This window comes from Salvelinus fontinalis, chromosome 10 (assembly GCF_029448725.1).
Source record: "Salvelinus fontinalis isolate EN_2023a chromosome 10, ASM2944872v1, whole genome shotgun sequence".
Lineage (NCBI taxonomy): Eukaryota > Metazoa > Chordata > Actinopteri > Salmoniformes > Salmonidae > Salvelinus > Salvelinus fontinalis.
The window spans coordinates 16,221,949-16,237,225 of record NC_074674.1 but is presented as its reverse complement, the minus strand read 5'-3'; the positions used below and the strand labels follow the sequence as shown (position 1 = coordinate 16,237,225).

Here is a 15,277-nt window from a genome sequence, read left to right as displayed (position 1 = left end):
CATAGCCCGGAGCGCTATAGGCCAGCCCCCCGCAAGTGCCATGCGAGAGTGGGCATCCAGCCAGGGCGTATTGTGCCGGCTCAGCGTGTTTGGTCTCCGGTACTCCGTTTTGGCGTTTCTGCGTGCTGTGTCTCAGGGCTCTGGGAGGGTGCAGTGCGTCCTATGCCTGCGCTCCGCCCGTGCCGGGCGAATGTGGGCATTGAGCCTAAGGGAGAGGTGCGAGTGGTATGCACCAGATCTCCAGTGCTCCCCCACAGCCCGGTTCAACCTATGCCTGCACTCTGGAGGGTCCGGGCTAAAGTGGTCATCCAGCCAGGAGGAGTGGTGCCAAGGCTGCGCACCACAGCTCCAGTGCTCCCCCACAGCCCAGTCCATCCGGGGCCTGCTCCACGCACCAGGCCTCCTGTAGGTCTCCCCAGCCTGGTGGGTCCTGTGGCAGCCCCACGCACCAGGGCTATCTCTCCGTCTCCTCCCTCCAGGTTCTCTCTCCAGTCCGGCCCTGCCAGAGCCTCCCGCCTGTCCGGCGCTGCCAGAGCCTCCCGCCTGTCCGGCGCTGCCAGAGCCTCCCGCCTGTCCGGCGCTGCCAGAGTTTCCCTCCTATTCAGGGTCCGTTGTAAGGGTCCCCAGTCCGGGGTCGGCGGCAAGGGTCGCCACTCCAGAGGCGCTACACAAGGGGGCCAAGACTAAAGTGGAGTGGGGTCTACGTCCCGCACCAGAGCCGCCACCGTGGTGAAATGCCCACCCAGACCCTCCCCTATTGGTTCAGGTTTTGCGGCCGGAGTCTGCACCTTTGGGAGGGGGTACTGTCACGCCCTGACCATAGATTGCTTTGTATGTTTCTATTTTTAGTTTGGTCAGGGTGTGATGTGGGTGGGTATTCTATGTTGTAGGTCTAGGTTTTCTATTTCTATGTGTTTGGCCTGGTATGGTTCTCAATCAGAGGCAGCTGTCTATCGTTGTCTCTGAGAGCCATACTTAGGTAGCCTGTTTTCCCATTTTGAGTTGTGGGTGATTATTTTCTGTTTAGTGTTTTTCGTCACCTTACAGGACTGTTCGTTTGTCGTTTTTGTTGTTTGTTCAGTGTTCAGTTGTTTTATAAAAAATATCAACACTTACCACGTTGCACCTTGGTCCTCCTCTCCTTCTCCCGACGACAATCGTGACAGGTCTTACTTATCAGCTGCGGAGAGAGTGATCACAGAGTCTTCTGGAACAGCTGGTGCTCTCATGCATGTTTCAGTGTTATTTGCCTCAAAGCGAGCATAGAAGTAGTTTAGCTCGTCTGGTAGGCTTGTGTCACTGGGCAGCTCTCAGCTGTGCTTCCCTTTGGAGTCTGTAATGGTTTGCAAGCCCTGCCACATCCGTCGAGCATCGGAGCCGGTGTAGTACGATTTGATCTTAGTCCTGTATTGACACTTTGCCTGTTTGATGGTTCGTCGGAGGGCATAGCGGGATTTCTTATAAGCTTCCGGGTTAGAGTCCCGCTCCTTGAAAGCGGCAGCTCTAGCCTTTAGCTCAGTGTGGATGTTGCCTGTTATCCATGTGGCTTCTGGTTGGGGTAGGTACGTACGGTCACTGTGGGGACGACGTAATTGATGCACTTATTGATGAAGCCAATGACTGATATGGTGTACTCGTCAATGTCATCGGAGGAATCGCGGAACATATTCCAGTCTGTGATAGCAAAACAGTCCTGTAGCTTAGCATCTGCTTCATCTGACCACTTTTTTATTGATCTAGTCACTGGTGCTTGTAAGCAGGAATCAGGAGGATATAATTATGGTCAGCTTTGCCAAATGGAGGGCAGGAGAGAGCTTTGTATGTGTCTCTGTGTGTGGAGTAAAGGTGGTCCAGAGTTTTTTCCCTCTGGTTGCACATTTAACATGCTGATAGAAATTTTGTAAAACGGATTTAAGTTTCTCTGCATTAAAGTCCCCGGCAAGTAGGAGCGCCGCCTCTGGGTGAGTGTTTTCTTATTTGCTTATGGCGGAATACAGCTCATTCAATGTTATCTTAGTGCCAGCCTCTGACGGTGGTGGTATGTAAATAGCTACGAAAAATATAGATGAAAACTCTCTAGATAGATAGAGTATCTCATGATAAGCTGTAGACCACATTACCTCAGAAAAGCAATAGCTTGAAACTTCCTTAGATATCGTGCACCAGCTGTTATTTACAAAAACACATAGCCCGCCGCCCTTTGTCTTACCAGATGCTGCTGTTCTATCCTGCCGTTACAGCGTATTTTTTTAATAATTTACCTTTATTTAATTAGGCAAGTCAATTAAGAACAAATTCTTATTTTCAATGACGGCCTAAGAACAGTGGGTTAACTGCCTTGTTCAGGGGCAGAATGACAGATTTGCACCTTGTCAGCTCTGGGATTTGAACTTGCAGCCTTGCAGTTACTAGCCCAACGCTCTAACCACTAGGCTACCCTGCCGCCAGCTGGCTGTATGTTGATAGTGTAGTCATTCAGCCCCGACTCCGTGAAGTATAAGATATTGCAGTGTTGAATGTTCCGTTGGAAGTTTAATCTTGCGCGTAGGTCATCGATTTAATTTTCCAAAGATTGCACATTTGCTAGCAGAATGGAAGGAAGTGGGGGTTTATTCGATCACCTACGAATTCTCAGAAGGCAGCCCGCCCCCTAGCCTCTTTTTCTCCGCCTTCTCTTCACGCAAATCACAGGGATCTGGGCCTGTTTCCGAGAAAGCAGTATATCGTTCACATCGGGCTCGTCAGACTCGTTAAAGGAAAAAAAGGATTCTGCCCGTCTGTGGTGAGTAATTGCAGTCCTGATGTCCAGAAGTTATTTTCGGTCATAAGAGACGGTAGCGGCAACATTATGCACAAAATAAGTAATAAAAGAAGTTACAAAAATGCTAATAAACGTACAAAAAAACACAATCGGTTGGGTACAAATAAAGCGTCTGCCTTCTTCTCCGGCGCCATTTTCTTAGTGTGTTATGGAATATACAAACACAGAATACCAATTGAGAAGAGACTGTCATTTTGATAATAAGATTTAAATACGGGATAATTGATGTATGTACCGACACTAACTGGTCGTGAATTATTTTCTTCATGTGACATGCCAATGTATGTGAGTCAGTAAGTGAATACTCAACTTGACAAATACACTATAAAAAGCAGGGAAAATAGTACATGTATGCAACTGAATAATAGCTAGAGATACATGTTCTATCACATTGGAAAGAAAGGTCCTGAAACCTGTCCTTTTGTTCCTATTTTCAGTGAGCGGGGATGAATAGTTCAGGGACTGCGTCACCAATGGTACCCGATTACATATATATAGTGCACTACTTTTGACCAGAAACCCATAGGCTCTGGTCAAAGTAATGCACTATGTAGGGAATAGGATACCATTGGGGATGCACATGGGACTTGAGCTGCTCTTCTAAAGGAAAATATGATGAGAGACCATTCCCCTGGATGTAAACTGTACCACTTCAAGCTCTGAGTTATACTGAAGAGGTCTTCTGGGCTTTAGAGCGTGGCGAAGGAGGATAGGAATCCATATTAATGTAATAAACTTACACCATCCCTGTTTGTTCAGATGGTTTTCCTCATGTTTGAGAGAGAGATCAAATAAGCACATCAATTAAATGTAACTGATGTTGCTCTCGTTCTCTGATTTCTAAAATAACTCATGTCTATGGCTCCACTGGGCCTCTGGACAAATATGACTCTGTGTGTGTGTGTGATGGCAGCCAGGAAAGGCCAACTGCTCCCTGTGCTCCAGGCTCAATCGGAGTCCATCTGAGGCCCAGACCCTCTCAATCTACGCCAGACACACAATCTCAATCTATACCAGATACATATCCGTACAGAGTACATCAGACACACTGACCCCCTCAATCCACACCAGATTCATAGACCTTCAGGGCTATAGTCTAAGTGTACACTGTAGTCTCTCAAATAGATTTTGTTCAACCTACAACACCCTCGTAGACCCTCTCAGTCAACTCCAGACTCACTGATCATCTAGATCAGTGGTTGGCAAACTTTTTTTAGTCCCCTTCAAACATTCGCTATATCACATTTGACATTGTCCGTAAGCTTGAGTTCATTTGCACACAAAAAATCATACAATGACAGAAAGACCTGTGTGTTGTCCTTGTTAATGCATACAGAGAAGAGCTCCAACTTCTTAATCATAGCCTCAATTTTGTCCCGCACATTGAATATAGTTGCCGAGAGTCTCTGTAATCCTAGATTCAGATCATTCAGGTGAGAAAAAGGCCAGTCGTGTGAGAAACTCGTCATCATGCAAGCGGTCTGACAAGTGAAAATGATGGTCAGTAAAAAATGTTTTAAGCTCGTCACTCAATAAAAAAAACGCATCAATACTTTCCCCCTTGATAACCAGCACACTTCTGTATGTTGTAAAAGCGGTCGCTGCCCATAGCATTGCATAATGCAGAAAATACGCAAGAGTTCAGGGGCCTTGCTTTAACAAAGTTACCATTTTCACTGTAGTGTCCAAAACGTATTTCAAGCTGTCAGGCAATCCCTTGGCAGCAAGAGCCTCTCGGTGGATGCTGCAGTGTACCCAAGTGGCATCAGGAGCAACTGCTTGCACCCGCGTTACCACTCCACTATGTCTCCCTGTCATGGCTTTTGCGCCATCAGTACAGATACCAACAATTATTGACCACCAAAGTCCATTTGATGTCACAAAGCTGTCCAGTATTTTATAAATATCCTCTCCTGTTGTCCTGGTTTCCAGTGGTTTGCAGAAGAGGATGTCTTCTTTAATTGACCCCCCATAAACGTAACGGGCATATACCAGGAGCTGTGCCAGGCCCGCCTGTTGACTCATCCAGCTATAACGCATAGAATTCACTGGTTTGTATACGAAGCAGTAATTGTTTCACAACATCTCCATCCATGTCACCGATGTGTCGTGAAACAGTGTTGTTTGATGAAGACATTGTCTGTATAGTTTTTTGGGCCTTTTCCTCCAGCATTGTCCCAGCCATATCTGCGGCAGCAGGAAGAATTAAATCCTCCACAATAGCATGGGGATTGCCTGTCCTAGCCACTCGGTAGCTCACCATATAAGATGCTTCTAATCCCTTCTTATTAATGGTATCTATTGCTTTTATACATCTTACTACTTTGAGGTTGTCTTAATTCTCGCTCAAAAACCTCCTGTGGTTTATTTTTCAAATTGGCATGTTTTGTTTCTAAATGTCTGCACAAGAATGAAGGTTTCATCGAGTTGTGAGATAGTACTTTAGCACATATAACACACTGTGGCTGAGGAAAGGCACTACTCCCAATATAAGTGAACCAAAAATCTATGTAGTTCTCATCATATTTGCTCCTCTTCGATGGTCCAACGTCCCTGTCTGTTGTTCGGTGCTTTCCCGAGTAAGAGGGCTACCGCTCTCTCTATTCTTCGGCTGAGTCAGATTCTGTCAATGTCCATGCTAGCTGGGCTAACAACAAATGTAGAATTACTGATGCTAGCATTGGATGTGCTCGTGGAAGCAGAACAACTTGTGTCGTCAACAGGTGCAGGTGTAGTACTGCTGGTAGTAGCAGTACTACCAGTAGAACTGGTATGTGTCTCTATGGACGCGGCCTTACTTTTTTTAACCATTTATCCATTTTCGAGCAAACAGGATGAGCAGCAGCTACGTTTGGCTACATACGGACCGTTAGTGGAATTCCCGCGAGAGAGTAATGGTTAATGTGATTGGAATTTAATTATTTGACTAAGCTACCTGTATTTGACATTGTGTTGTTGTTTCGCTGAACACTAGATGGCCTAATTGTATTTTTGGCAGTGAAACGAGGCTACTCAGGCGAGAAAAAAAACTCACCCAACTGTATAGCCATATTGGAAAATGTGAAGATTATTTTAAATTATAAAAAATAAATAAATGTGAATCACATTTTTATTTGGCGCACCCCAGTTTTGGAATACCTGATCTAGATTAATGCTGTTCGTGGATTAGACACATGACGTTGAATTTGTGCACACACACACACTCAGAGTCCATGCCCAGCACACACACCACAGTCAGAGGTCTGAGTGAGGTGGTGGTGGGGGAAGGGGGGAAAGGGAGAGAGAGAGAGAGAAGGGAACATGGTGATGGTTCACACATGTGCCTGTGGACCGGCGGGCCGACCCACCAGGCGGCTCAGAGAAGCTTTATTTCAATTAGCAAGGAGGTCTGGAAGTGGAGCAGCTGTGACATAAGGCATGACTGACTGTGTAAATATGCACAAGGAGGCGATGTAGTGCCCGGACGCACACGCCATTACCTCAGCCTCAGAGCCTGATGCTCTCATCTCGTCTCCCGTGACACACTCCCTCTCTCTGATGGTCGGCCTACTGTAGGCCACTGCGTATACATCACATGCGAAATAGCTTCAATGCCCTCATTATGAAATGTTCAGAATGATACATCTTGAATAGAGTATGCTGTACAGACAGTGGCAATATGGAACTTTATGAAACAAAATGGTCAGACATGAGCAAAATTAAGCAATGCACGCACACATACTCACACATGGGTGGGTGGGTATGTACACACAATTATGTCTCACAGATTGTGAGAGTGTCAGAGGGCTAATTAGCTGAATAAATTAGGCTAAAAGGTGTACCAGTGAATTCATATTGAATTCATTGGATGTGTTGCTAGTCTCTGAAGGCCAACTCAGCCTGCCTGAAGAAAAAGACACAGCCAGGACTGTTCATATGAGCAGTGAGTATAGTAAGGCTATCAGGTTATATTTATTCCACTTCAAGTCCTTTCCCCTATACTAAAATCATAAAACTCTGAGAATATTGTCATCCTAACAGTAACCGGTCATTTGTTGACTTAAAAACTCTAAAGTCATTGTGAGGCTGAATGAAGCCAGGACAGGAGAAGAGAGGCAAAGGCCAGTCAGCTGGACATAATAAGGTCTCTGGAAGGTCAGTGAGAAAATTGCTCCGAATGCACTGGTGTAATAGGGTTCATACAAACAAGGTCTCATCACCCTCTGTTTTTCATTCAGAGCCTGGGCTTGTTGAGATCCCCAAACACAAATCAGACCTAAATCAAGGCTCTATCTCAACCGTCATCTCTTAAAAAGCAATATTATGCAAGTGTGTCCCTTACAGATTGTTCTTGCACACAGTGACCTAGTTATGAATTTACCTTTAGTTGACATAGGGTTCATGTCAGATTTTTTGTTGTTGACATGATAGTGATCTCTGAATGATCTCCCCTTGACAATAGCCTTATAAGGCATCATCATCAATTTAGGATCTGCATTTAGAATCTAGATGATTCACACAGGTGCACAGGAAGAAAAAAAAACATACAAGAGACACCATTTTAAGTAGTCATTTTTATATACACATGTATATATTCATATATTACACATTTAATACAGGCATATTGAGATCGATCATGAAGAGAAGAACAGAAAAAAAGTGTCTGAGATATTTGTAAAAATGTACATTTCATGAGAAATCATATACACACAATTTAGCTTTTTTTAAAACTCTCCTTTTGACAGACATGCAAAGAATTACCATAATGACAAGCCCCCCCCCCCCCCCAAAAAAAATCACAGGGTGATATGTAGAGACAGCAAGAACCAGCTTGCTAAATGTACGTTGAATATATATTCCCGTTTCTGTGTGGGGTTTCTCTGATCGAAGGGGTGAATCGAGAGTAGCCTGTGCTGTTTAAAGGAGAACGCCACAAAGAATATGTTGTTCCACTCTAAACGTTCCTCACCTGCTACCTGCTAATGCTTTCGTTTAGTAAACTCCATTCAGATAACCTCACATCATTTGGTTGGGACAGTATGGTGTCATAGTGTTCTTGAGATTTAAATAAATGTTGAGTTTTTTGGTGTATTATTTTACCCATCATACAACTAAAGTGAGTATCTGCCTCTACAATGCTACTGAAGGTTGCAAACCTCATCTTTAAATTATTTTATTTTTTTACATACAATTTAAACATTTCCAATAAAACAGCGGCGATTCAGATTAATCCATGCCCTACAAAACAAAATCTTGACCGAATCGTACTGTGTACAAAACAAATCATATTTAAAAAAATGCTTCTGGATTCAACATTGTTAAACAATAATTACTTCTTTCTCATAGTTATTCAATTCTGTGGCCACATATGGACTAAGTATTTTGTTGTTGTACTGAACAGTTTTATTTTTGAGGACAGGTTGGATACAGAAATAAATAGAAATAGATAGAGATACATAGAGTCGAGATGGATATATATGGAGATGAGTCCTCTATCTATCTCTATGGGCGGATCACATATGAACTAGTAAGCGATGTGACGAAAGGCACCTTTTTATACAAGTAAGAGAAAGGCTTGGATTAACCAGATCTACTCATAGTGCCTCTGAAATGGCGTAGTGCACTACTATTCCGTAGTGCACTACTATTAAACAAAATAATTGAACTATATACTGTGGGGCATAGGCTGTCATTTCAGAAGCAGCGAGAACGTTAACAGTATCAAACCCTAACTGCTCCAAAGACCAGGTGTCTACAAGGATACAGTGGTCAGATGGCCACATACAGGATTGACAGTAACAGTACAAATCTAGTATTGAAGTAACCTACAATGCCTAGAGGGACCTTTAGAAAATAGTCCACAATCACAGTGTTGCTGATATGCCCATGATCAATGTTTGTAATGACAATACACTACTGATCATTTACCTATACCTATGTCAAAACAATGGTTTTGGGTGAGGAGGCATTGGATAAAAAAGGCATACAAAAAAACATCTTTGTGATATTGATAGAACTAACTGCTACATAACGTGTATGCATATCCCTCCATCTAGATGTAGCCCGTCTAGATACTGGTCCTCCATTGGTATATAAGGCAAGAATGAATCACTCAGTATGACATCGAGTCAGCACCAAGAACCTCTGTCTCTCTCCTCACAGGCAAACATGGCAGTTACAGTATGTAACCTATCCCGACTGGATAGCGTTATATTACCGTCATCAACAGATGTCAAGGTATATTTTCTTAAGGCATTTCTAGAATTGATTTGGCCTGATTTTGATTAAGAAGCTAGGTCAGTAGGCTGCCCAGTGCTCTTAAATAGACAGGCTTTTTGGGCACAAAGATCTCTCGCTCTCTGATCAAAGAGAGAAAAATACCCAAGATAGAAAAGACTTTCAAAAGGTGACATCGTAGCAAAGAGAGAACTGAGACAGTGAGTCCACTGGATCAGTGGTTTCTGGAAGACAAGATGCCTTTGGGTTTGACTGGTGTAGAAACTGGAGGCATTTTCCTTTCAATGTCCGAAAACAGTACTATTATAAAACAACAACAGGCACAAGATTAGTGCATTCTTTTTTTGTTAGCGGTGTTTTTTGTAACATACAAAAGGGCAGAAAGAAAAGATAGGCACGTTTCTCTATGAATTTATCCACAGTAAAGAAGAGGCACTGAGGTCAGTTAAGTATGGGTTGCGCCTGCCACTCGGCCGTGTCATTGCCATTGTTATCAATGTTCTAGGCGTCACAGCCATATTGATACCCAAATGTAGAACGGGGGCTAATGACCGTTTTGTCTAAATTACACTATAGTGGCATGGAAATACGATGACATTGCTCAAGTCGGCAAATATTTAGTAAGAAACAACTTTGCCATCATTATCATGTTGTCAAATGTACTTTATGCAGATATAACAACATTTCTTACTTAGCACAGTTCGTCAAAAATAGCTAGCAATGCTAACGTTAGCTATCCGGTAGATTCCGCTCAGTCTTAGCTAGCCAGCAAACATTATACTGCATCTAAAGTCAATATAGCAACATCAAAATGATAACAAAAGGTTTTCCTACGAATTATTTGCCTTCTTTAGTAATGTAATTATATTTCCAAGCCACTGTAACGCACTTTTGATTAATATTCATCGGCACCAATTGACAATGCATTGAGTGGAATGATCAGTCGGCCATCCGTCCTAAAAACCAATGTTCAAAACAATATTGTGACGAAACGTGCAGCCCACAAATTGTTTTTTGCCTTTGAACGAGAACACTTAAAATGTACTTTGTATGGTTGTCTGAAGCAACATACAACCAATTAAGCTTGTGCCATGACAGTTTTAGAGAAGCTGTTCAGTTTAAGACAGCTTCTACTTCAATTTCTTCATTGCACACAATCAGAATAGAAAGAGCCCAGAAAAAAAAAATTCTGTAAAAAGAGATCTCGAGTTATGTCTAAAGTACAATACTCAGCGACCGTATTTCGACTGGAGAAGAGAAGGAGAGAGGGGTGAGGGAAGAAAGTTTGGCCTTCTCACATCTTCTCTTCTCACTGTTTTACACAAAATCTTTGTTACTCAAGAGCTTCAGTGGAATACACAGAACATTTACAAAGGAGAGAAAATAAAATGTCTGGAAAGATTGTTAGTGCATAATTTTCCCCCCAATTTTTTGTTGTTGATATAATATATATATATTTATATATATGCCATACATTGTCACCTATACATAACAAAACACTACGATTCTGACTTTATAAAAGTCTGAATTAAATCAGAAAGCATTACACTTCTCAATATCTATACCTTTCCATTTCCTGACAGCCCAATGTTTATTTTTATTTTATTATTATTTTTAAACAGTGTTCAATACTCAGTGCTGCTTTACTGCAGTAAGAAGCTCTCTTCTCTATTCCCGGGGACAGACAGGTGCATTGGGACATAATATTAAGACGCTTCCCAAAATGTCTGGATGTGTCACAAAAACCTGTTGTATTCGCTGCACCTCTCCCCTCTAACCCTCCCGTTCCATAAATATGACAAAAAGGACTAAAATATTGAAAATAAAAACTTTCAATAGAGCCGTTGTGCTTGGGGGTCCAGGCCGGTGTGCCTACTCAACAGTCTGCCATGTAACGACCTAGGAGAATAAGGAACAACACAGACATTAGACCCCAGTATAGACCACGTCATTCACATTTAACTAACCAAAAGGGAGTGTCTACACGTCAAGTCACAACAGATACATTAAAACAATAAATTGGTGACAAGTTAGTAGTTATTACCTGTAGCTATTCACGTATAGCTAGGTAAGAATAGATTATGTGGTGAGTAGGAAAGAAAGAATCTAAAATATGCTCTTTTGCTTTATTCCTGCACCCATATGTTTCGGCTGCAGAAGCCTTTATCAGGTGTCAGATTCTGTGACTAGATCTTGGTCCTATACGTACCTGTGGCAAACCTCTTCTTGTTGAGGGATAGTCTGTACCCGGCTCCCAACAGCTCCATGTCCACCCCTGACAGTGTGCTCCCCTCGCTCATAAACTGCACAGCCAGGGTGGTTGGGGTGGACGGGCCATCCGACAGCTCAAACTTAGCCCTCAGAGACCCCGAGCCTTCATTGTCAGACTTCTCTGAGATATCACTCAGCTTCCATAGAGACTTATTCAGCTCTGAGTTCCTGGTGGAAAGAGATGGAAGAAGACATGTGAACGTGTATCTTACACAAGCAGTTGCACTTCCACTCTACCATAGAGACATGACAAACACAGATACACGATTCAGTGTTTCACCTAAATTCATTCATTTTAAATCGTTGCCACCACTGGAAAAAAAGGTAAATTGTGAGTCTCGTAGCAAAGAGTCTGAGAATACTTATGTGAATAAAGTATTTCTGTTCATTATTTTCAAAAAAATTCTAGAAACCTGTTTTTGCTTTGTCATTGTGGGGTATTGTGTATAGATTGATGAGGGGGGAAAAATATTTTATACATTTCAGAATAAGGCGGTAACGTAACAAAATGTGGAAGAAGTCAAGGGGTCCGAATACTTTCAGAATGCAATGTATATATAAAGTATATATAGAATTCAAATGTTTTTCTGCACAGATGGGCTTTTAAAATCAGAGTGACACGTTGCAAAGTTACATATCTTCAGAATCTCATCAGATCGTCCGAGAAACCTCCAAGGTAACTAGCTAGCTAGCGTGTAATCCTGGAAGTATAGCCAATAGACACATGTAATAATTGTTAGCTAAGATGCAGTAAGGTTAAGCTAGCTAAATTCTTTGGGGGTTAAAATAGAATTGGCTGGTGATGATGTCATTGAGTTCAAGAAATACAATTAAAACAGTCCTCGATTTTCAAATGTGGTAAAAAAAAATGAATTTCAAAGTAAGAGAAAATAATTAAATGTTCATGCACTTTGGAGTAGGAATGTCCTTTTAAAAAAAGTGTTAAAAATTACATCACAGTCATTCAGGAAGACCCCACCCTCACCACTACCTCTGCCCCCCACCCCGGGAAAAAACCCTAGAGGAAACACTCCTGTTACTAGATACACAACAACAAAACACAGGTAATGCTAGCGATAAGTACAGTACAACATTAACCAGGCTCACAGCTGATGCCAGTGCTGTGCTGTCTGGAATGTTGTGGTCTGTTTTTGTCATGGAAAAACAATTTATCAATACGAGTCAGTCAATTCGAATCAATCAAGCAAGTAATATATCAAAGCGTCAGTGACTGGCAGGTGGCAGCGAGGTAGGAACAGCTTGTCCCACGAATTAATCACAAAAAATTGAGGATTAGCTGATAACTACGAAACAAACATTCTGGATAATATAGAGAATCTGGAACTACTTATTGATCAGCATTTTGATATGCTCGAAAAAGAAGCGAACAAGAGAAGACCTTTGATCGAGTTCTGCGAGCAAAACTGAAGAGAAGCCGTCTAAAATTCCAAATGTAACATTGGAGGGGGACGTTTTTATAACCATGTCTCCAGGAGATAGTGCATTGCTTACAAGTATGAGCAAGCAGTTAAAAGAACTGGATCTATTGCCTGGGCTACTGCGGGAGGTTGAGGCCTTAAAAACAGGAATGGATTACACTAATAAAATGATGGAAGAAGTACGAGCGCACAATAAGATATTGAAAACTACCGTGGACTCCCTAAAATACACTACCCGAGAGGCTACGATATGATAATAAAACAATGAAAGCCAAATTACTTGATCTAAAGTGCAGAAGCATGAAAAATAACATTGTTATAATTGTTATAATGGGAATAAAGGAAAAAGGCAAGGTGTTCATGAAACGTAATCTCAAGATGAACAGGTGGAAACAATTGATTCTCAAAAGGGCTCACCGTTTCGGTGGCAGAGCAGAGGGAAGGCCCCGTCCGATCGTAGCTGTGCTAACCCACTACAAAATGAAAATTGCCTAGTTACAACAGGGTCGGGAATTGAAGAACACCCCAATTCTCTATTAATGAACAATTTGCCCATGAAATAGTGGAGACGACGTGCCCTGTACCCCACTTTCAAAAGGCTCCGAGCAGAGAAGCAGAATGTTTGTCTAGTGGTCGATAAATTATATGTAAACAACCACATGTTCAAGGACTCGAAGATTACAACGTGGCTGTGAGTGATAGCTACCTCCTGTTGAAGTAGTTCCCGATACATATTTGCACCGCATTACACAGTAAACATGGATTCAACTAACCGGTGCCCCCACACATTGACTCTGTACCGGCTATATTACCCCTGTATATATTGTTATTTTTTACTGCTCCTCTTTAATTACTTGTTACTTTTATCTCTTATCCGTATTTTTTGAAACTGCACTGTCGGTTAAGGGGCTCGTAAGTAAGCATGTCACTGTAAGTTCTACACCTGTTGTATTCGGCGCCTGTGACTAATAACATTTGATTTGATTAATTCGTTTTTTTACATAAACGACTTTTATTTTTTTTATTTTTTTTTCATGCAGTATGGAACTGTGGACTATGTTTACTTAAAATAAGGTTGGACGTGGATGGTAATGCAGAATGGGTATGACGAACTTATCCTTTTTCTATTTAGGGAATATGGAACTTTGGGCGTAATATCAGGTTTTGATTCAGGGGAAGGCGAAGTTGGGTAAGGCTGATCTTTTTCCTTTATGATTGTTTATTTATGAAATTCGAAGATTGAACATTAGAAACACCAAGGTTGTTTTTTTAGTTTGATATGATATGGCCTAATTGTAGAGGTCGGGTATATTATGACTTAAAAGCTGTTATATAGTGCGGCCCTTGTTCGCCAATGTGAATCGGAATGATTAGCTTTTAAGATAAAACGTAATAAATATTAATAGATTTATTATAAGGCGAAATTATTATATAACTAAAAACCGGTTCTCTATTGGAATAGGCCTATACGATCCTAAAATAATTGGTGTTGTTACCTATTTACATTTAAAATATAAATCTTAATATAGAAAATGTAAAGGATGATTATTGTTCCGATACACACCGGCAAATGGAGTAGGTATTGTCAACAGGGTTGTTGTTGCTATTAGTGTGTGGCGGGCTGGTTAAGACGGATAAACTGATTGAAGTTAACGGAAGAACTAACACAATCACTGGCTTATGGAAGCACTTCTCTAAGCGAGAGAGAGGTATATTATATTTCTGTATAAGCTATTTATGCTACCTTTTATATTATTGATCCTAATGATATAGGCCTATGTGTAAAACAGCCGAGGTGATAGAGCAACGACCCTGGAATAAAAACAAAATGTGTATCGGTGGAGAGAGGGTTTGTTTTACAGGTTTACTCGCTTTGGATTGTCAGTAATGCATGTATTCTTGGCTATCGTGCCATGGCTGTGTCAGAGTCGATTGTAAGTTAAAGTTGGGTATTCCTTTATGGGCAGTGTGAAGCCTAAGACACATTTTTACTTGCAGTCATTAGCGGCCGTTAGAATCTATGTTCCTTTTTCCTTCCTCCTTTTTTTGGTCGGAATACACCAGGCTATATGAGGACTACATGAAATATGTCTTGCATGTAATGGACATAAAAAAGGGACTGGTCTTGCGATAGATAGGTTGTTTTCTCTTAATTTTTCGAACATTTGAATCCAATGAACTGAGCAGGATGGGCTGACATGCCTTGCTAGGACTTTCAAAATATGAGCATGCATTTATAAGATTGTGCTGTTATTCTTTCTATTAATATGATCTATTATTGGGACTATTTATTTTTTTCTGACTGTTTTCCATCTTATTTGGTTAGTTCCCTTAAGCACCCTCATAGTTATTTATGTTATCATGGGACTGCCCATATTTCCCTTTGGGCAACTCCAATTGTCGGCCAAGGGTTTGCCTTAGGACACAAAGGTGCGTCACGAGTCAGGGAGATGGTTGAACAGACCTAGATATGGGGGGAGGTTTTAGTGGGTGGAATATTAGGACAATTGGAGGTTTACAAAGTTGCATA

At 41.7% G+C, this 15,277-nt stretch overlaps 1 protein-coding gene across 1 annotated transcript in view; it reads right to left on the bottom strand.

The window, feature by feature from the left end:
- Nucleotides 1–7,356: 7,356 nt before the first annotated feature.
- The window catches only part of fcho2 (FCH and mu domain containing endocytic adaptor 2), a 101,566-nt gene continuing 93,645 nt past the window's right edge, over nucleotides 7,357–15,277 (bottom strand). Inside the window, exons 24-25 of the mRNA XM_055935890.1 lie at nucleotides 11,247–11,476; nucleotides 7,357–10,936 (exon numbers count right to left, since the gene is read on the bottom strand). Of these exons, the coding sequence (XP_055791865.1) occupies nucleotides 10,914–10,936; nucleotides 11,247–11,476 (253 nt within the window). The 3' untranslated portion in view covers nucleotides 7,357–10,913. The remainder of the gene's footprint in view (nucleotides 10,937–11,246; nucleotides 11,477–15,277) is intronic.